Below are 21,225 nucleotides of genomic sequence, written 5' to 3'. Positions count from 1 at the left end.
GGGGGGGGGGGATTTTTAATTTTGATAATAAAAAAATGCAGTGTAATAAATCTACCAATATTTAAAAGCTTTTAAACTGAATTGTTTAGGACGAGTCACTTCTTTATCCCAAGTTCGACCAGGGACCAGACCCGTCCTATCTGCTCCCCAACCTTCCAGGACCACTACACCCCAACCAAGGTAATCCCCCCAACCCCCTCCTTATGATAGCATTATTAGTAATATTGTCTACGGATTTTGGATGCGCATTTTAATTAGACTGAATGGAAATCTGTCTACTTTTAGAATACTGTTAATGTGGATAATTTTAGGTCTGCTATTGCGACTCCTATTATCCGTGGAAATTCGATGACTTCAATGGTGACACTTTCCGGTGTCCAGGGACATAGTATCCGACCCAACCCATCTTCAGGTACATAGTATCCGACTCAACCCACCTTCATGTACATAGCATCCGACTCAACCCACCTTCAGGTACATAGTATCCGACCCAACCCATCTTCAGGTACATAGTATCCGACCCAACCCACCTTCAGGTACATAGTATCCGACCCAACCCACCTTCAGGTACATAGCATCCGACTCACCTCACCTACAGAATTAAAGTATCTGGATTTCTTCGTTTTTTACTCTATTAGCTGATGTATTCAAAAACATTTCTTGAGAACTGTATTCTAAAAGTATATTTAAAGAAACATTTCGGAAAATTCTTCTTATTTCTACTTCTACAATTTTCTTATATCCTTCCCATATCTTATCTTAGCTTAAGTATATAAGTTAAAAAGTGTTAATTGAATTCATTTCAGTTGGAAGGATTAGCAGTACAACCGCTGCCGGTCAATTCAATACCCTGACAACCCAGGCTATTACAGGTACCTTTTCCTGAGGGTTCTCATCTTATACTAATTCTTTGAATATTCCTCACCTTTTCATGAGTCTCCTAAGAGTCTCTAAAAACAGTGCTGAGGGTTTGATGCGAATCCGGATCCGGATTCTGGATCCAAACTGGAAAAAACGGATCCGGATTCAGGTTATTTCCAGAAAATTTACTGATCTATTTAACAAAGCAGAATTTCAAAATTTTCGTCTTAATTTGTTCGCTTATTTTTATGCCAAAATTTGATAAACCATTCAGAAATCAGGAAACTTGTAAAATCTATCTTTTTCAAAAGTTCAGATTTGGGGTTTGTGAGTAAATTTTTTTAGCAGTTTTTTATAGCAAGAAATTTTGCCCCTTGGATCCGGATCCAGGAAGTCAAAATCTTGCGGATCATCCGGATCCTAAGCACTGCCTTAAAACAGGATTTGTCTAATAAAAAGATTTTGGGAAGAACGCAGGTTTTTAAACCGTATTTTCTAAAAAGCAAAGCAGGTGCTTACTCTTTAATTAAATTAAATTCTTAAACTCTTATAGATAGTTCTAATCAAATATCTTTACACTGGCTAGTGGCTTTACTTACCTTTCTAATTTATAAATTGGAAAGCGACGTTATATTTTAAATTATGTTAAATAGAATGCCATTAGGGGTTACTTCATTTTTTAAAAATAATTTCTTGATCAAGTTGGGGGAGGAAGGTCGACGAGGCCAGCCACTGTACTTCCTATCGGAGCTCGACCAGTTTCTATGACACCACTTTCTTTCAGGTAAATTATTTACTTTGTGAATAATCATACAGGGGTCTATATTTTCTTGAAAAGGTATTTACCCCTGCCCCACCCAATTTTAGGGAAAAAGTTGCTAACTGTTCTGTATTTTTTCTTAGAATTGGGGGAAACATGAAATGTTGAACATTAAAAAAAAGGCAAAAAAACTGTCAATTGATGTCCAAATTTCCATTTTTTTTTGAGCATTGATTAATTACGTTAATAAACATTTTATGTCATTTACCCCTGATAATTGATATTGTTCGTTTTTGAAAATTATAATCTTGTTGATTGTTGACAAACTTTGCCTTTTTTAATTCTTTAAGAAGGAAACTTTTTTTCATTTTATTTTATTTTTATTTTTATAGTTTTCTTCATTTGAATTCTTTTCGTTCTTTAATCTCTGAATTTGTTGAATAAAGTCGGAGAAAAAATTGAACCTAAAAATAAACTTTACAAAATAATGGAAAATTATCTTAATGAATATTCTCGACCTGGATCCGGATCCGCATTTGCATCTTTATCCAAACAGAGTCGGGAACTTTGGTGCTGGATACTCATAATCAAGTTCACTTGATATCGATATCCCCTCTGGGCACTTTAACTTTGAGGATCATTTCAGTTACCCCTTCAATTACACTGTGGATTTCGAATAATGATTAAATTAATCTGCAAATTAATAGAAGATAGAGATACGGCATTAATCTCTTCATCCACAATACAAGAGTTCCCTGCTCAGGAAGGATTGAGGATCCGGATCGGCATCAAAATGGATTATCAGCAATATTTATTTTGCTTGATTATAGGCCTGGGCAGCCTGGAGCTCGTCCCTCAGGAGATACAAGGGTATCCCTAGCTCAGACTAAACCCCTAGCTAGCCCTAGTTTAGGGGCTAAACCCTTAGCTGGTTCTAGTTTAGGGGCTAAATCCCTAGCCAGTTCTAGCTCAGGGGCTAAATCAATCAATATTCCGTCTCATATAGGGGTTGGTATCTCACCGCAGGTAATCTATAAAATTTAAAAAATTCGAATTATAAATAAAAAAATAGTTTTAAAAAAAATATATTTATCCCAAGATACTAATGCAAGGAAAGTTAATCGCGGTCGCGTATATTCTGCGTACATATTGAAACCAGATCTCACTGGGCGGAATTAGTAAACAAGAATAGATCCATCCGTGTTCGTCCAGTATCCGAGGAGGATTAAAACATTTAATTTTGATAATTTTGAAAATTCACATAATAGTTTCCTAAGACCAGAATATTTCACAGATTATTTTTGTGAAAATTCCATTTGAGGCTTCGACATCCGTCTTGTGTTTACTTTTCCGCCCAAAGACAGTACACTGCAGTACAAAAATGCGTACACCTCTGAAATAACTTTCCTTGCATTAGTACCTTGTAATTATCCTATGTTACTTTGTTAACCATAAGTTTTTAAAAGAAAAAATCAGCCAATTTGGTCTAGCCGTTTGGCCAGCTATAGCTAACTTATATACATAACTCATTTTGATAGAAATTTATGTATATTGAATTTAAGGTTGGTGTGGCAAGTCAGGTTGCCTTGAAGCCCGCAATGTCCCCCAGGGGTGCCCAGGTTGGGGCTGTGGCTAGGGGTGGAGGCAGGATGGTCAGCCCTACTCCCCTCGTTTCTCTAACCCCCAGTACACATATACAGGTCTGATATACAACCGGACAATCTAGGAATAAATTAATCTTCCATCTAGATTCCTTTAGTAACCCCACTGGTCCAGGGGTGTATGTATACTGTATATTAGTTGTGCAACTTATATTTTCCCCCAAATTCCCTGATAAAAAACAGTTGTTTTTATAAGTTTTATTTAATTCTTTAAATAAAATAAAAACATCTCCCCTATGTATTTGTGAACCATGACATATTTTAGGTCCCCATGGTCCTTACTGGTCCGGAACCTTTATATTAGTGTATCATGACATATTCTAGGTCCCCATGGTCCCTACTGGTCCTAAACCTATGTATTAGTAAACCATGACATATTCTAGGTCCCCATGGTCCCTACTGGTCAGGAACCTATATATTAGTGTTTCATGACATATTCTAGTTCACTATGGTCCCTACTGGTCCGAAACCTATATATTAGTGTATCATGACATATTCTAGGTCCCCATGGTGCCTACTGGTCCTAAACCTATGTAGTAGTAAACCATGACATATAGTAGGTCCCTACTGGTCCGGAACCTATATATTAGTGTATCTTGACATATTCTAGGTCCCCATAGTAAACCATATCATACTCTAGGTCCCCATGGTCCCTACTGGTCCTAAACCTATGTACTAGTAAACCATATCATATTCTAGGTCCCCATGGTCCCTACTGGTCCTAAACCTATGTATTAGTAAACCATGACATATTCTAGGTCCTTATGGTCTCTACTGGTCCTGAACCTATATATTAGTGTATCATGACATGTTCTAGGTCCCTATGGTCCCTACTGGTCCTAAACCTCGTGTTCAAAGGATGGTTGCTCCTGGTTCCTATCACGGAGTTGGGTTGGTTTCCACCGCTTCATCAGTTCAAGGTGTTGGCTCCGGGCTCATGGTACCCAATACAGTAGGACTAGCTGCTCCCAGCTCACTTGCTTCTCTTCAGATCTCAGCTCCACGAACAGTTACCCTACCATATACAGGACAGCAAGGTAGGTTAGAGGTTTAACGCAATAAATGCGTTTCAAATTGTTCTTTTTGAATGAATGAATGAATGAATGAATATTATTGATTTTATTATATTAATATGTTCTATAATTTAAGTATTGAACATTGGATTTTTTTTTACTATATTTTTTACCGCAAAGGGGCTGTCGATGGGAATTTAGATGACTTTACTTGGCCTATTTCAACAACAGTTATCTGATTAACACAAGGAGAGATATCGTCGTTTTTCAATTTTGAAAAGAAACCAATTCTGTAAATGTTTCGCTGATTTCTGCTGCATAAAAGTAATCAAATTTCAGATAGAAGAAACCCCTTAAAATTTTGTAATTTAAAAAGTTTTAATATTTCCAAAAGTAAAGTTTATTAAAGATAACTTTTAATTTTATTTTGTTTAGTTAAAGGGGGAGCCACTGTTGCTCCAGGTATACCAGTTGCTCGTGTAACTCCACAACCAAGTCAAAACAGGTAGAGTCAATTAATCGATTAATCAGTTTATTTTTTTAAGTTTTTTATTTCACTAACTTGACTGAATATCACGTTCTTAACAAAATAATATATTTAATAAAAATATTGTTGGTTTAAAACAGAATTTTAAAGATATACTGGGTGTTCCAGAAAACTTTCGTTTATCTTTTACAATTTCTTCATATACAAATCTCTATATTTCAGTTATTTCAAGGTCTGATTTGTTCATGCTAGGCCTCATACTTTTTATGTTACAATTAGTTTTGTAAGTAAAGATCTTTAAATCTTAAAAAAAAATATGATCTTTCACAGTTGATTTTAATTTTTTTTAAAGGGCACGAACCGTTTTACTCTCCGGGAAATTTAAACAGTGTATAAACATAACTTAGCATTGTCCTAGGAAACTGATTTTTGGCATGCAAACTGAAAAGTATGTATATTAAATGCTATTTTTGGTTTTGAATGAATTCCTCATGCCCAATTGCCTATAAAACGACACACCGCATGTTAAATTTGCGCTAAGATCACCCAAAATGTAACGGCTGGCTGCTAGCGCGCCGGTCAGAACGCTCCAATATTTATTTTGACCTTAGAAACACATTCCTCGTGTCCTATTACCTATAAATCGACATACAACATCTAAAATCTGTGCCAAGATGACCCATAATGTAATGGTTGGCTACTAGTGCACCGGTCAGAATGATCCAATGTCTTTTTTGACCTCGAAAATAAATTTCGTGTTCCAATTTTGCTATAGTTTGATGGATCTCATGCTACTTTTATTCTAAATTAGGCCAAACTTAACACAGAAGTATTCAAAGATATTTTCTTTTACTGCGCGCGTGGACATAGAAGGCTTTAGATGTGAAACTTAAGAGTGCCTATTTGTTTCCAAGAGTGTCAGGAAAACTGTGCAAGTACGTGCAATAAATGAAGATAAAGTAATTTGTTGGTCTGAAGTTTCTTTACGAGCAAAAGTTTTGGACCACCGATTATTATTTTTTTCGCTAGAGCAATGAAAAGATAAAATTAGAAATAAAACATAAATAGAAGAAAGTTATGGTACCGTCATTGTCCAGTCCAAAAATATTGCCCAAACAAATTTTTGGGGGGAAATCAATCTACATTCTATAATCTACAGTTCGCTTTTCGTCCAAAAAAAAATTTGATCAAACCGGGCAAAAAAAATCAACTTTTTTAGATATTTAAATTTTTAAATTATACTCAAAGAAATGGTTGTAACCAAAAGCGTCTGAGGCCTGTAAAGAAAAACATTACCCTTTCAAATAACTAAAATATAGAGCCTTGATATTGAAAATTAAACGAAAATTGTTTCCTCAGTATCCTTTTCCCCTTTATTTTGAGACACTCTGTCGAACAAGTTTTATAACGTTAAACCACGTCAAACTTAAAATGATTATGATTTTTTAATTGCAGGGATGGAGGAGTAGGAGGGGGAGGTAGTGGTGGTGGTGGGGGTAATCCTAGTTTTGTTTTCCTCCCTGTATCCCGGACAGAACAGACAGCTAGAGCAGAACCACATCTGGCCCAACCCATGCCGGTCAATCTCACTGTTACAGAAAGAGCAATCAGGTAGTAAAGGGAGTCGAGGAGAAACAGATTTGAAAATAAGAAAGAAATCCAAATATAAAAAAACAGAGAAATTATTTTAAACGATAATTCGGGATAATGATTATATTGTATAAATATAGGGCCCTGCTTTACTGGAGGGATTTATAATTTAAAGACTTACCCTCCGCCCCTTGGGAGAGGAAGGATTGTTTTTCAAAGATTTTTTTGAGGAGGTGGGATGGGGGATATGAAAACTTAAACAGTAACTGGAAAGTTTTTGACCTGCTTTAACAATTGTTAATTATAAATAGCCCCTCTTGTAACCAATGTTAATTATAAATGGCTCCATCTTTAACCAATATTAATCATAAATAGCCCCTGCTATAACCAATTTTAATTATTAATAGCCCCTGCTATAACCAATGTTAATTATAAATAGCCCCTGCTAAAAACCAATGTTTATTATAATTGGACCCTGCTATAACCAATGTTGATTACATAGGCCCCCTTGTAGAACTTGTTATGTATAACGGGCCCCTGCTATAATCAATGTTATTTATAAATGGCCGTGGCTATAAGAAATGTTAATGAGAAATGGTCCCTACTATGACTAATGTAATTAAAAAAGGCCCCTGCTTTAACTAATGTTAATTATAAAGGGCCACTGAAATAACCATTATCCAATGTTATTATTAAAGGGCCCCTGCTATGACTATGCCAAGTTTTACACCAACCATCCTGTATGAATCTGGTAGAACTGAGAACTCTGTTACAATAACAACTCTGCCAGCTCCAGGAGCTCAAGCTCAGGCTCAGGCTCAGGCTCAGGCTCAAGCTCAAGCTCAAGCTCAAGCTCAAGCTCAGGCTCAGGCTCAGGCTCAGGCTCAAGCTCAAGCTCAAGCTCAAGCTCAAGCTCAAGCTCAAGCTCACGCTCAGGCTCAAGATATGGGCGGAAGCATTCTTCAACAAACAGGTATACAGCAAATAATCTAACTTAACTTTATTACATTTTTCCTCCCATCTTTTGAATTTAACTTCAAAACATCAAAATTTATTAAAAAAAATGCCAATAAAAAGAAAGAATATGAAGGAAGAAAGAAATTAAAATATTATTTATGTTGATTGTTGAATCAATAATTAATATATTCAACAATTTTTATGTCAACTTTATTGTTTACTTATTGTATCCAAAAAATTTATGATATGTTGTTAACAAATTAATTGTTGATTATTGTTTATAAAGTTGTGATTGTCGACAAAACTTGTGTGACCCTCCGTTGAAAGGGTTGTATACAGTTACCTGTAAACCGTTATCGTTGGTTTTATACCAAAAAATTAATTCTGTCAATTTTCTGCCTTGTATTGGCTGCATAAATCTGCAAAACACGATTATGTAGAAAGCTCATCTGAAACGATCAATTTTTAAATAGTACAACATGGATATTTTCTTAGTTTTTGCAGACAAGGGTTGAAAGGGTTAGTAGGAAAACTAGCTCACTGAAACTCAGTAAATTTGATTGACAATTGACATGACATCGACATTCGACGGTCGACATTCCCATTTAAAAAATTGATGTTACAAAGGAGGAGCGACCATAACACCTGTAAGAATAACCCCGATCCTACCAACACAAGAACAAGAAAAACCGGTGCCAGGTAAAAAATAAAAATAAAAATTTTAAATTACATTTCACATTTTCACTTATTAAGGATCCCCTCGACCTTCTATACTGAGGAAACGGGATGGAGAAGGAACTCCTATTAAGGTAGATTAACAAAACTTTGTTTTATTTCCCCCTTATTGACAAAATTCCCCTAATCCCACCTATTTGGTTGAGTTCTCCCTAGATCAACCAAATTCCCCCAATCCCTTCAATTCGATAAGTTCTCAATCTCCCTAGATCAACCAAATTTTTTCCAATCCCTCTTATTCTGATTAGTGCCCCCTAGATCAACCAAATTCTCCCAATCCCTCCAATTCTGATAAGTTCCCCCCAATCCCTCCTATTCTGATAAGTTCCCCCCAATCCCTCCTATTCTGATAAGTTCCCCCCAATTCCTCCTATTCTGATAAGTTCCCCCCAATTCCTCCTATTCTGATAAGTTCCCCCCAATTCCTCCTATTCTCATAAGTTCTCCCTAGAAACTAAATTTCCCTAATCCCTCCTATTATGATATGTTCCCCCTAGATCAACCAAATTCTATAAGTTCTCCCTAGAAACTAAATTTCCCTAATCCCTCCTATTATGATATGTTCCCCCTAGATCAACCAAATTCTCCCAATCCCCACTAGTACAATTCTGATAAGTTCCCCCCAATCCCTCCTATTCTGATAAGTTCCCCCCAATTCCTCCTATTTTGATAAGTTCTCCCTAGAAACTAAATTTCCCTAATCCCTCCTATTATGATATGTTCCCCCTAGATCAACCAAATTCTCCCAATCCCCACTGGTACAAATAAATTGCTATGCTCTCAATAATAGTTTTATATGTAAAAAAAAGATGAATAGAAATGTGAAGGAATGAATTTAAGATGTAAAGAAGTATTAATGAATTATCTAGATGAACCCCCCTGGATCTCCACCTAACCGACCTGACTCGTCTAGTGGGTCCAGCACAGTTTCAGTTCCTAGCTCAGCAGCACTCTCAGGAGATGAACAGGTGTGACATTTAGTCTAGGTTGCTGTCCCAACACGTATTTATATAGGCAGTTTGCTGTCCCTGCGAATCTATATAGTCTAGGTTTCTGTCCCAACAAGTTTATATAGTGTTGGTTGCAGTCCCAAATAGTCTTTATATAGTTCAGGTTGCTGTTCCAACTTGTATTTATATAGTCTAGGTTGCTGTCCCAACTAGTCTTCATACAGTCTAGGTTGCTGTCCCAACCAGTCGTTATAAAGTTTAGTTTGCTGTCCAAAATAGTCTTTTTTATAGTCTAGCAAGTCTAAATAGCCTAGTTTGCTGTCCCAACTAGTCTTCATATATTCTAGGTTGCTGTCCGAACTAGTCTTCAAATAGTCTAGGTTCCTGTCCCAGCAAAGTCTTCATAAGTCTAGGTTCCTGTCCCAACTTGTCTTTATACAGTATGAGTTGCTGTCCCAACTAGTTAATATAGTATAGATTGCTGTCCCAACTAGTCTTCATATACTCGAGGTTGCTCTCCCAACTAGTCTTTATATAGTCTAGGTTGCTGTTCCCAACCAGTCTTAACACAGCCTATTTTCTAGACTGCTCCTCAATATAGATAATGTATTCTAGACTGCTCCCCTTTATACATAGACAATATATTCTAGACTGCTCCCCTATATACATAGACAATATATTCTAGACTGCTCCCCTATATACATAGACAATATATTCTAGACTGCTCCCCTATATACATAGACAATATTTTCTAGACTGCTTCCCTATATACATAGACAATATATTCTAGACTGTTCCCCTATATACTACATAGACAATATATTCTAGACTGCTCCCCTATATACATAGACAATATTTTCTAGACTGCTTCCCTATATACATAGACAATATATTCTAGACTGTTCCCCTATATACTAAGACAATATATTCTGGACTGCTCCCCTATATAGATTGCCAATATATTCTAGACTGCTCCCCTATATACATCGACAATATATTCTAGACTGCTCCCCTATATACATAGACAATATATTCTAGACTGCTCCCCTATATACATTGCCAATATACTCTAGACTGCTCCCCTATATACATAGACAATATGTTCTAGACTGCTCCCCTATATACATAGACAATATATTCTAGACTGCTCCCCTATATGCATAGACAATATATTCTAGACTGCTCCCCTATATACATTGCCAATATACTCAAGACTGCTACCCTATATACATAGACAATATGTTCTAGACTGCTCCCCTATATACATAGACAATATATTCTAGACTGCTCCACCAACTGTACAAACTGCGCCTCTCCAACCCGAACCTTCTCCAAGAAAGAAACCTAGGTTAGAATCAGAAGAACTGTTTTTTTCGTTTTGTTGGTTTTTCTTTATTGTTTTATTGTAATTTTAGTTATTCTGGAAGCTGTAGCTGTAGCTGTAGTTGTAGTTGCATAGTTGTGAATGTAGTTGCAGTCGCAGTTGTTATTATTGTTGTTTTTGTTATTGTTTTTTTCGTTTTTGAATTTGTTTTTGAATTTGTTTTTGTTTTTAACTGTTATGTCCCATCTTGTCTTTATATAGTATGAGTTGCTGTCCCAACTAGTGTATATAGTATAGGTTGCTGTCCCAACTTGTCTTTATATAGTCTCGGTTAATGTTGTTTTGTTATTATAGAAAACAGCAGTTGCCTCCTTCTAACCCGGTCAACGTGAGCCCTGAGTGGGTGGCGGTCAAACGAGAGCTAGGAGCTCGAGATAGGTAGCCCAACATTTATATAATAAAGTTTGGTGAATACAAAATTATATTTTTTAATTATTGAAATTGAAAAATTGAATTATTAATTGGTTTATTGAAATATTGAGTGAATAATGAAGTAATCGAGTGTTATATTGAATTATGGATTGAGTGATTTGTTGAAGTATAGATTGAAATATTGAATTATTAATAATGGACTTATTGAATTATTAATAATTGACTGATTGACTAATTAATAGAATTTTTTTGTGGTTTATATAATTATTTTAAATCATTGAATTGTAGAGAGATTTATTAAATTATTGAATTATTAATTTAATAATCGAGAAAGCAAAGAAAAGTATTGTTCCAAGTTCAATATCATCTGCACAATAAAAGTTTAAATACCCCCCNCCCTCCCATTTCCTGTGTGAACTCTCCATTGCGTCTGTTCATATGTGGGCATTTCAATTGATACTCCAGCATAGAGGTCACTGAGTCAATAGAAAGCTAAGAAAACAGAATTCTGCTTGGTTTTACTGTTTACTTGCGTCTCTGGTGTGTAAGGTGTTTACCTGATACAGCTTGTACACCAATACTTTATCGTTTATAACTCTATTATCTGCACACCATAATTATACCCAAGAGTCAGCTTCCTGTTATTTATTTTAATTTCTCTAAAAAAATGTATAAATAGCATTCTGAATTTCCCGGGACCAGATTTAATTAATGGTAAGACATAGTTGAAACGTTGACTAGAAGTTGAACCACATCTTGTGCACTGATAGCTCAAATTCATAAAATGTGGTCCCTGTTCCATAGTAACAGGTAACGAAAGAGAGGGAGTGATGATCAATGATTAAACTAGTTTTACATTTCTGAATATTGTAGGTTGGAATGGGAGGGCGGGCGTGTTCTGAGCAGTGGTGAACCTGGGTGGGAGGGGCGTGTCAGCAACTGGAACAGTGGGACAGGGCGTGGTTGGACTGGTGAGGGACGAGGGTGGGGCCCGGGGGTGTGGCAGGATATAAAGGAAACTGACCAGGCAGATGATGAGGAGGAGTTAACAAGTGATGAGGAGAGGGAGAAGGTTAACTTTAGTTTTAGTCAGGGTTGTATATTTTTAAGATTCCCCCCTCCCCTCCGTGCGGAAAGGGTGGTGATTTTTTTCTAATTTATTAATTTTCCCCCTAATATCATTTATTTTCCCCCAATCCAGCGAGAAAAACCCTAATAAATAATATTTATCTTCAGCACTGGAGGGGAATGATTTTTCAAGAAAATATGTACCCTTGGGCTTAGTTCAAGGGATTCTTGATAATATTAGACGGGAGGACAAAGGTTATTACAGTTTTGCTAGATAAAATGTCAAGATGTGTATTGTATAGCTTCAAAACAAACATTAAAGTTCTATGTTGATTGTTGAATATAGATAGAATCCCCGAAGTGCCCCAAACGTCAAAATGGTCACATTCGGCGGATTTTGGTTTTTACTGCTTTCAATTTCTTCACATCTATTATGTTTATTGAGTCGAATTTATTCAGAAATGTCTTTGTAATTGAAATCTCATAATTGAAGTAACTATTTTTTACTTTATTAATGTGATCTCGTTCTCTTTTTAAAAAGGGGGGGGCATAAAATGTATTACTCTCGCGCGCGCGCACTTTTGTTCAGATTCCTTCAAAACCAGCAAATTCTGAGTTTGCATGCAAAAAATCAGCCTCCTTCAACAATTCTAAGTTATGTTTAAACACTGTTTAAATTTTCCGGAGAGTAATACGTTTTGTGCTCCCCCCTCCCTTAGTTACTTACATACTAACTCACTTACTTACTTACTTACTTACTTACTTACTTACTTACTTACTTACTTACTTACTTACTTACTTACTTACTTACTTACTTACTTACTTACTTACTTACTTACTTACTTACTTACTTTTCCTGCTTCTGGTAACTGCGGGGTCTGAACTTCTTTACGTTAATTTTACCTATAGCGGGAATTTATAGATTAACTCGGCTAAAAAATGTTTGATTGATTGATGTTCAGGGGTCGAATTTCCTGAAGGGAAAGCCGATGATGACCTTGAGAGATAATAAACCCTGGAAATCTCGACACAATCATTTTCTCAGATTTTCAGATGTTAAACCAAAGGTGAGTTGACACAGTGTGAACAATCTTGGACAAAAGGGTGTCAAAGCTTTTTTTTTGCCAAAAAAAAAGTCTTTTTATTAAAAGTGTTTCTAGCAGGTAAAATGCCTTAATGAAGGGGATGGGTGTCAATGAAACATTGAGATCAAGCATTTTTTCGAATAGTATGCCTACTTTTAATGGCTTAAACAGCCAATAAGGGCAAAATGTTTCATTGAACAACCAACCCTACAACTATGGGTATTTTACTTTAAGTACATTATAAAGATGTCAAGTAGGCGAAACAGCTTGTATCGTGTTTAAATCTTATATTTACGTTTAAGTTTTAATCCTTTAATCGCGTTTAAATCTTTTTCATTCAATTATTTGAATTATTGTACAAATAATTATTTATTTGAATGTGCTAAATAATATTTTAATGTTCTATTTTAAAACTGTAAAAATAGTAAATCTATATAATAATTGGCGGACATTTTTGAGGGGACCCTTGAGTACCCCGGTGGTAACAAAAGCTAGGAAAATTTTTTTAAAAATTCGAAAAATTTTTTTTTTTAAATTACCCTTTTTAATACTAAATTTGGGTTTGTAAGTGTTTCTAAAATTCTACGGGCAGCGCCGGCGAGTAGTATATATATTATTGTTTAGGATGAGCGAAGACCGACTGTGAACGAACTCGCCAACCAGAAATACGTTTACCAGGGAAACAAACTAAACATTTCAAAATTTCGATGCGACATTTTAATAACGGTTAACAAGAATTTTTCGAATTATAAGTTTATTAGTAGTTAAAGATGCTTTTTAATTGACAGCTTCTCTTAGTTTCCTTAGTTTTGAATAGCCATGCTGTTTAAAGCTTGATATAGATCAAAATTTAAATCGAAACTCGTCTTCATTATATTGATAAAATCGCCTACCACCGTAGATGACAAATTGAGATAACTATCTTTTTATCCGCCGTTTAATCTATCTATTCAACAGGCAACATACAATGAATTAACCTCTTTTCGGATGTCCGATCTCATCTCGGGAACCCCTTGACCGATTTGCCTCAAAATTTGCAATGTAAAGTCCTATTTTTATGAAAAACAAAGATAATGTCCTGACAAATCTGGGTTCCCAATACATAACGAAATATTTTTATTTGTTTGTTTACAGAAAATCAACGGGTGGAAGATTTTCCATTTATCAGCTGGTATGGAGGATATTATTGATATGGAGGTAAGCAACAGACTGCACTGTCAACTTTGAAAGTAAAGGATATACTGGAAATATAAGGCGTCCGGGTCCCACATCATATTTGATCAAACATTAAATTGCGCTTTTTTTCATTTGGACCTAACTTGTTTTTAATGAAATCTGCAGTCTTACGTTGCAGTTTTCTAAATGTAATATACTATTTAGAATTAGATTTCAACTTGTTTAATTTCAGTCAGAGTTATCAAAGAAATTTCAACAGATTGGAAAGCGATTAGAAGAATCAGCAAGTAAGTTTTTAAAAACTAGGTGGAGGTGGGGGGGGGTATAACTTGCTTAGAGGTCGGAACTTCTGTACGGAGTATCGTTTATCTTAAATATTCTATCTCGATATTCAATTTGGGCATTTTTAAATTGGATAAATGCTTGATCCCTCAATCAAATTTACCCTTACAGAATACAGAGTATGTCCACCTAATTACTTACTTTCCTTCTTACCCACCTACCTACCTTCCTACCTACCTACTTTTAGAATAAAACTGTTTTATGTTTGTTAAAATTTGACATTTTTTTTTTCTTATTTTTACTTTTTTGCAAAGTTACAAGTAGATGAATTGGAGGAAAACTTTTCTAATTTTTTTTTCATTCCTAATGAATATTTATTAACTGTATGTTGATTTTCGTAACAAACTTTTGTTAAATTTGTAAGATACTGTATAATAATGTGAATACAATAAAGCATGTGTTTTGGTTCTTTAATTTACGAAAAAAAAGAAGACATTTAAACAAATTATTCAGATATGTTGAAATTCATCAGTTTTAGGTGCTATTTGATATTCGCAATATGAAATAAGGTTCTGTTCAACTTCTCAAATCAATTTCTCGAATTTTTAATTCAACAAATAGATGGTAATATTTAATCTTCTATCAATCATGAAGAAACTTTTATTTCAAAGAAAATCGGTTCAGACCCGGTATCCTCTAAAAAGTAATGCCTTGTAAGATTGTGATATAATTTTTAAAATATTTTTAAAATCGCTTTTCTATGTAACGGAATATTTAAATTTGATATAATAGAAGGAAATCATTTATGAAATTATTATTTCTCTATGAAATGTCTCGTTTATGATTGAAACGTCTACCTGTTAAAATTTAAATCTAGTTTGGTCAATGGTCATATTAGTTTAAGGAAAACGGAATTCTATGATCCTCAGAAATTTTTACCTAAATATGATGAAGGTTGGAAAAAATATTTAACGTTTATTAAAGCAATAATGCTATAACAGGTTATGAACGAAAAACTAAATTGTCAAATTTACTAACTTAACCAAATCAAAGTGGCGAACTCTAAATTAAATGTCATAATTTCCTTAATTTTTGTACCGCAGACCTCAAACTGGCGTCCATCTTTCAGAAATGTTCTGCAGACATTAAAATTTTCCGAAAATTTGTAAATCGAACCATGTTGACAGCAGCATTCTGCAATACCGTAGAAAGCGTTTTTTGGGACACCCTGTAAACAAATAAAAATCATACAAGAAAAGTTAATATTTTGTTACGTAATGATACCTGTAGGTTTTACATTAAAAACATACCCGTATATATTTTCAATTCTCTACTTTTATCACAAATGTGGAAAAAAAACGGAATCATAGAAAAAGCAAGGAAAAAAGTTGCAAACATTTTTTATAGCACAGAAATGATAAAAGCGATTTGAAATTTGTTTTGAGATTTTGAAAATGCAATTTTAGTCCCCCTTTCTCCCCCCCCCCTTCTTCAGTATGTTTGTATAACGCAACCACTGTATGTATAACGTGTTCAGTGTGGATTACATTGTTGAAAGATGCCGACACAACTTAATTTGGTAATTTTTTCAAAACTTGAACTCCGCAAAATTAAGTTGCATATTCTTTCGAACATAATATGTTCACTATATATATATATATTGTACCAATACAATGTAAAAAATTACCTCTTTTTTGTGACTAGCTGAAGGACGTGATTCCCTCCCTTCGAGTTGAGGTACTGCCTTTCCCCCCTCGGGAAAATTGGGTAGACATAAAAATTAATTTGAGACCCCGGAACCAGGAAAAATTTCAATAATTCAAAATGTTTCCATTTTAGTCGATTTCTATCAAACTATGGTATAATTAATGAAGGGGGGGTGGGATTACCCCGCCTCTACCTACTCCCCCATTAAAGTTCTACGACTCACGAAAAGACTGAATGCTTGGTACAAAAGGGGAATCACCAAACAACTTATATATGAAATATTCCCCCCTTCTTCCCTATTTTAAACTCTAGCTCCCCTAAACAAGATGGAGAAATTTTAAATACCCCTATCTCAGATTGTATCTGCTTCTTAAATATTTATATATCCGACTTAACAACAGTCTGGGAAAATAAAAACACTGCGCATTTAAAAGTTACATTTGCTGCAAACCATGTGAGGGGGGCCACTAAGCCCTTGGCATATTTCTTATTTATGATCTCTATATGATTAAATTTCGAAGTGATTTTCTCAAATCTTGAAAATGTTGAGCATTTTCTCGTGTTGTAAACTATGAAGTTAAAGGGACTATTTACGGTTCTTTAACCAACAACCATTTTGGGTTTCAGTCAATTATTTACTGTTACACAATATGAAACTCAACCGAAACATTAAAATCTCCAATTTTGACTAATTTTGTTGGTTTAAAGAACCGTAAATAGTCCCTTTGGTTGACCGTATTTTTACAATGTTGTTTAAAGGTTTTTAGTTTCTTCGGATACACACACAGAGAGGTTTGTGTTTAACAAAAGAATTAGTGACTTTTTACAATATTGAAAAAATGAATTTAGAAGAAAACGCCTTCAAGATTTAAAACATCACGTAAACTACTCTTCTGTCTTAATTTAGGTGTTTAAATTTTTAGGATCTATATCATTCATTATACAGGGTACAGTATTTTTTATACAGAGTACAGTGTATTCATTATACATGGGTACAGTATATTTATTATACGAGGTACAGCATTCATTATACATTGGTACAGTATATTCATTATACGAGGTACAGTATTCATTATACAGGGTACAGTGTATTCATTATACGAGGTACAGTATTCATTATACAGTGGTACAGTATTCACTGTACAGTAACAAAGTATTCATTATACAGGGGTACAGTATTCATTATATTCATTATACGAGGTACAGTTTTCATTATACAGGGGTACAGTATATTCATTATACGAGGTACAGTATTCATTATACAAGGGTACAGTATATTCATTATACAGAGGTACAGTATTCATTATACAGGGTACAGTATATTGATTATACGAGGTACAGTATTCATTATACTGGGGTACAGTATTCATTATACAGGGGTACAGTATTCATTATATAGGGATACAGTATTCCATATACAGGGGTACAGTGTTTATTATACAGTGGTACAGTTTTCATTTTATAGGGAAACAGTATTCATTATTCAGAGGTACAGTTTTCATTATACAGTGGTACAGTATTCATAATACAGGGGTGCAGACTACAGTATATTCATTATACGAGGTACAGTATTCATTATACAGGGGTACAGTATTCATTATACAGGGTACGGTATTCATTGTACAGTGGTACAGTATTCATTATACAGTGGTACAGTATTCATTATACAGGGGTACGGTATTCATTATACAGGGTACGGTATTAATTGTACAGGGGTACAGTATTCATTATACAGGATATGCGAGAATAATTAGATAATACTGAGATATGTTTAACTCATCTTGTTTAAAGGGAGAGACCGGCTAAACATGGTTGTTGAAAAATGTAACAAAATTCTAATGTAAACATTAGTTGTTTGAGAACATCGAAATTAACTCTTATTATCCAAAATAAGTAATCTCATATGGTTCTCGGTTTCTGTAATGAATAATGTTCACAATAGTTTTCCGATGATTTCCTGGAATTGTTTTATTGAAAAGACGACATTTGACGAATTTGAATTAATCTGCTAACAAATTATAAAGAATAAGAAATTCAAATATAAAATGATAAAGATATAACTGATTCTAACATCGATTTCTTCACAAATTTCTATTGAAAAACATATTCCTAAACAACCACTTAGTTACTAAAGAATCTTTGTTATATTTTTCTTGGTCGTTATCTAACAATTTTTTAAAAACCGATTCTCAAAATCATTCTTCCAGAATGGAAAACCTGCAGGAGGATTTTAAAGATTGAATTTGTGCTCTGTCTGAACAATTACGCACCGTATATAGGTCTCAAATAAATCCTGACAAATTTCTCTACAATACTGCACTTTAAGCTTAACACACCATGTCTAGTCGGTCTCTCCCTTTAACTCTTCTTATTTAAAGCATAAATCTGTTCCTTGAATCATGTTTGCTTAATCTTCAGTATCTTTAACTACTCGTGAGCAGATCAAATATCAAACAGTATTTAGAGGCGTAACTACAGGGAGGCCTCCCCCTCCCCCATCATCATAGACCTTCATAATTTCATAGATTTATCGTCCAAAACAAATCAGGAGCTTGAGGCAAAAAATGGGGCCTAAATATTGAAAATCAAGACACCAAATTTAAAATTTTAAAAAGAAGGGGTCTTAGAACTATAAGATACTGCCCTAATTTGAAAATAGTAAATGTCTTCAAATTTAAGTTCGGGGATTTTTTTTTAAAAAAGGGAATTCACTATAAATTACAATTTTGTACATAAATAAGTACAGGGTGGTCCTAGCTTCAATCCTGAGAAATATTTAAGTTTTGAACAAAAATATCTCTTTTAATAGTTTACCATCATAAAGTATCTAAAATCGGAAATTATTTTATGGAACATTTTGATTCTGGAATATATACTACAGATTGTTATCTTAATCTGATTTAATTGCAATATCATCGCTCTTAAACAATTTTAGATATTAAAAAAGTTTATGACATTTATGATCATTTTTATCTATGAATTTTAAATAAATTAAAACTGAAAGTTTAAGCTACCAAACAAATTTTCAAAACCTAAAAATGGCGGTGGTGAACATTCTAGAAAGAACAATGTTTCAGCTGGTCTCTGCAGCTATGAAAATTAAAAGGGAAAGCTAATTAGTGTTAAATAGGTATGCCGAAAATAAATGTATTTTTACACAGTTAGAACAGAAGGATATAATAACTATAAAGGAAAACTTTTATGATGAATAAATGAAGAAAAAATGGGGGAAAATGTATTGAAACCCCTTAAGGAAAAGATTAAACATTCACGAAACTTCTCACTGCACAATCTAAGAAGGTTTTCAAAGTTATGAGTTTCAAAAAAAAAATTTTAAAAATGTTGTTCCATAATTTTTTAATTCCGCTCATTTGACGTCCGATGAGTTCATTCGACAGACCGCCAAGCAAAGTATAAAATGCTTTCTTATCGACTAGATTGTTTCCTATAAAGGCCCCCAAGCCATATTCTGTTCCCCATTGGTTGTTTGTTTATGCTGCTCTGCATATATATATATCAGATTTTATCTGTCATGAAAAGCAGATTCACGGTTTATTTCTGGTTATAAACATTGCAGGAAACATATATAGATAGGTGGAGAGTAGGTGAAGAGGTTAGCAAGTAGGGTATAGTGAGGTATTTCCGTATGTACAGGGTGTACCAAAATACGTACATGGCCATTAAGTAGCGACTTCTACATCGTCTTTGCTCATGTATTTCATTTAAAACAAAATTGCTGAAATGTTCAATTTTTCCGTCAATTTTAAAGATACAAAGAAGGTAGACCGCACTTTAGAAAGCTCAAAACTGATAAGGTGATAACTCTTTGTCATTTATCAACTATTACAAACTCGTGTTTATTGGAACCCACTATAGGTACTTATCGCCCATCTTAGATTTTAACTTTAAATTCTTGCTTTATCTGTGGCATTTTCTCATAACCCTATTTCTGCTGGGCTGGGGTACTTGAAAACCAGGATAAGCTGGGGGGGGGGGCAATTTGAACCCACCCCCCTTTAAATCCCATGTTTTATGTCCAAATATGACAAATGATACATAATTGTAAATCTCTTAAGCTGTACTTATTGAATCTACAAAACAAATTGCAAATTTGCAACAAAAATCTTTTATTGCAAAATCCAGTTTTATACAGGGTGTCCCAGTTAAAATGTGAATTAAATGACGACTTCAATGTCTTCTTTGTTCAATGTGGGATAATTATAAAAATATAATTTCTAAATTTCTAAACTATGGTCTACCAATTGTTCACCTTCAAAATTAGGAAATTTGTCCAGAAGCTAGTTGATTGAAGGATGCAAATAAGGTAGACTACATTTTGGAAAGCTAATAAGACTTTTAAGTGTTTTTTGATGCATTTATTTATAAATTATCTGAAATCAAAGACGATATTCCAATCGTCTCTCATGATTCGCATGTTTATTGGAACACCCTGTAGTAAAAATGTTTGCAAAGAAAAACGTCCAAAAAATGATAAAATATACATTTTTAAAAAGCCGTCTTCCGATGTCCTGCCATTTCAAATATGCCAAAAAATTTAAATTCTTGGGTCCCACAAATAGTTAATATATTCATTGCTTCTAGATATAAATACATGTTAAATAACGAGTGTATTAAAGGAGAGGAAGTTGGGTAGGTCTTCTCTAGTTCCAGGATCCGACACTACTCATTTGCGGATTTCATAATCCTCGTTCGGGGATTTTTTCCTCGACTTCCTCTACAATATATACATTATACAATACATAAAGAAATTGTTATTTTTTTAGTTGTGGGTTAGCGCGATTCTGCACCACTGACAGCTGATTCTAATATCTTCTATTCTTTCTTTGATGTTATTGTTACAAAAAAAGGCAAAATAAATGACTTGGTCTTATAGGGTTAAGTCGTTCTTATACAGTTTGTTCTTGATCCATCTTAAAATTGTCAGTATTGTGAACAAATCTGTTTGTTAATCTCATTATCTAAACATATTTTTATTTTAAAATAATGTCATGTTGATTTGAACTCCGATATCTTCTTTCAGCTGAGAAAAAATGAAATTATTCTTAGAATCAATGTCACAATATACCTTGTAGAAGGAAGTTTAGGTTGGGAATAGGGAAGGAGAGGGGGGGGGGGG

General features: G+C 34.3%; 2 protein-coding genes across 2 annotated transcripts in view; both read left to right on the top strand.

Moving 5' to 3' along the window:
- Nucleotides 1-14,574, top strand: part of LOC111696118 (histone deacetylase complex subunit SAP130-A) — a 17,915-nt gene extending 3,341 nt beyond the window's left edge. The window contains exons 5-25 of the mRNA XM_023465663.1: nucleotides 90-180; nucleotides 312-412; nucleotides 807-872; nucleotides 1,564-1,645; nucleotides 2,452-2,647; nucleotides 3,184-3,321; nucleotides 4,100-4,319; nucleotides 4,731-4,800; nucleotides 6,238-6,393; nucleotides 7,071-7,345; nucleotides 7,957-8,028; nucleotides 8,083-8,138; nucleotides 8,934-9,032; nucleotides 10,298-10,362; nucleotides 10,693-10,776; nucleotides 11,644-11,842; nucleotides 12,801-12,905; nucleotides 13,548-13,601; nucleotides 14,058-14,120; nucleotides 14,332-14,411; nucleotides 14,553-14,574. Of these exons, the coding sequence (XP_023321431.1) occupies nucleotides 90-180; nucleotides 312-412; nucleotides 807-872; nucleotides 1,564-1,645; nucleotides 2,452-2,647; nucleotides 3,184-3,321; nucleotides 4,100-4,319; nucleotides 4,731-4,800; nucleotides 6,238-6,393; nucleotides 7,071-7,345; nucleotides 7,957-8,028; nucleotides 8,083-8,138; nucleotides 8,934-9,032; nucleotides 10,298-10,362; nucleotides 10,693-10,776; nucleotides 11,644-11,842; nucleotides 12,801-12,905; nucleotides 13,548-13,601; nucleotides 14,058-14,120; nucleotides 14,332-14,411; nucleotides 14,553-14,574 (2,294 nt within the window). The remainder of the gene's footprint in view (nucleotides 1-89; nucleotides 181-311; nucleotides 413-806; nucleotides 873-1,563; nucleotides 1,646-2,451; nucleotides 2,648-3,183; nucleotides 3,322-4,099; nucleotides 4,320-4,730; nucleotides 4,801-6,237; nucleotides 6,394-7,070; nucleotides 7,346-7,956; nucleotides 8,029-8,082; nucleotides 8,139-8,933; nucleotides 9,033-10,297; nucleotides 10,363-10,692; nucleotides 10,777-11,643; nucleotides 11,843-12,800; nucleotides 12,906-13,547; nucleotides 13,602-14,057; nucleotides 14,121-14,331; nucleotides 14,412-14,552) is intronic.
- A 1,332-nt stretch (nucleotides 14,575-15,906) lies between these two features.
- LOC111696123 (venom allergen 3) overlaps nucleotides 15,907-21,225 on the top strand; it is a 29,417-nt gene continuing 24,098 nt past the window's right edge. The window contains exon 1 of the mRNA XM_023465672.1: nucleotides 15,907-15,960. Within this exon, the coding sequence (XP_023321440.1) occupies nucleotides 15,940-15,960 (21 nt within the window). The 5' untranslated portion in view covers nucleotides 15,907-15,939. The remainder of the gene's footprint in view (nucleotides 15,961-21,225) is intronic.

The sequence above is a fragment of the Eurytemora carolleeae genome, unplaced genomic scaffold (assembly GCF_000591075.1).
Source record: "Eurytemora carolleeae unplaced genomic scaffold, Eaff_2.0 scaffold203, whole genome shotgun sequence".
In the NCBI taxonomy this organism is placed as follows: Eukaryota; Metazoa; Arthropoda; class Copepoda; order Calanoida; family Temoridae; genus Eurytemora; species Eurytemora carolleeae.
The sequence above is the reverse complement of the archived record's forward strand: the minus strand, read 5'-3'. Positions and strand labels throughout refer to the sequence as shown.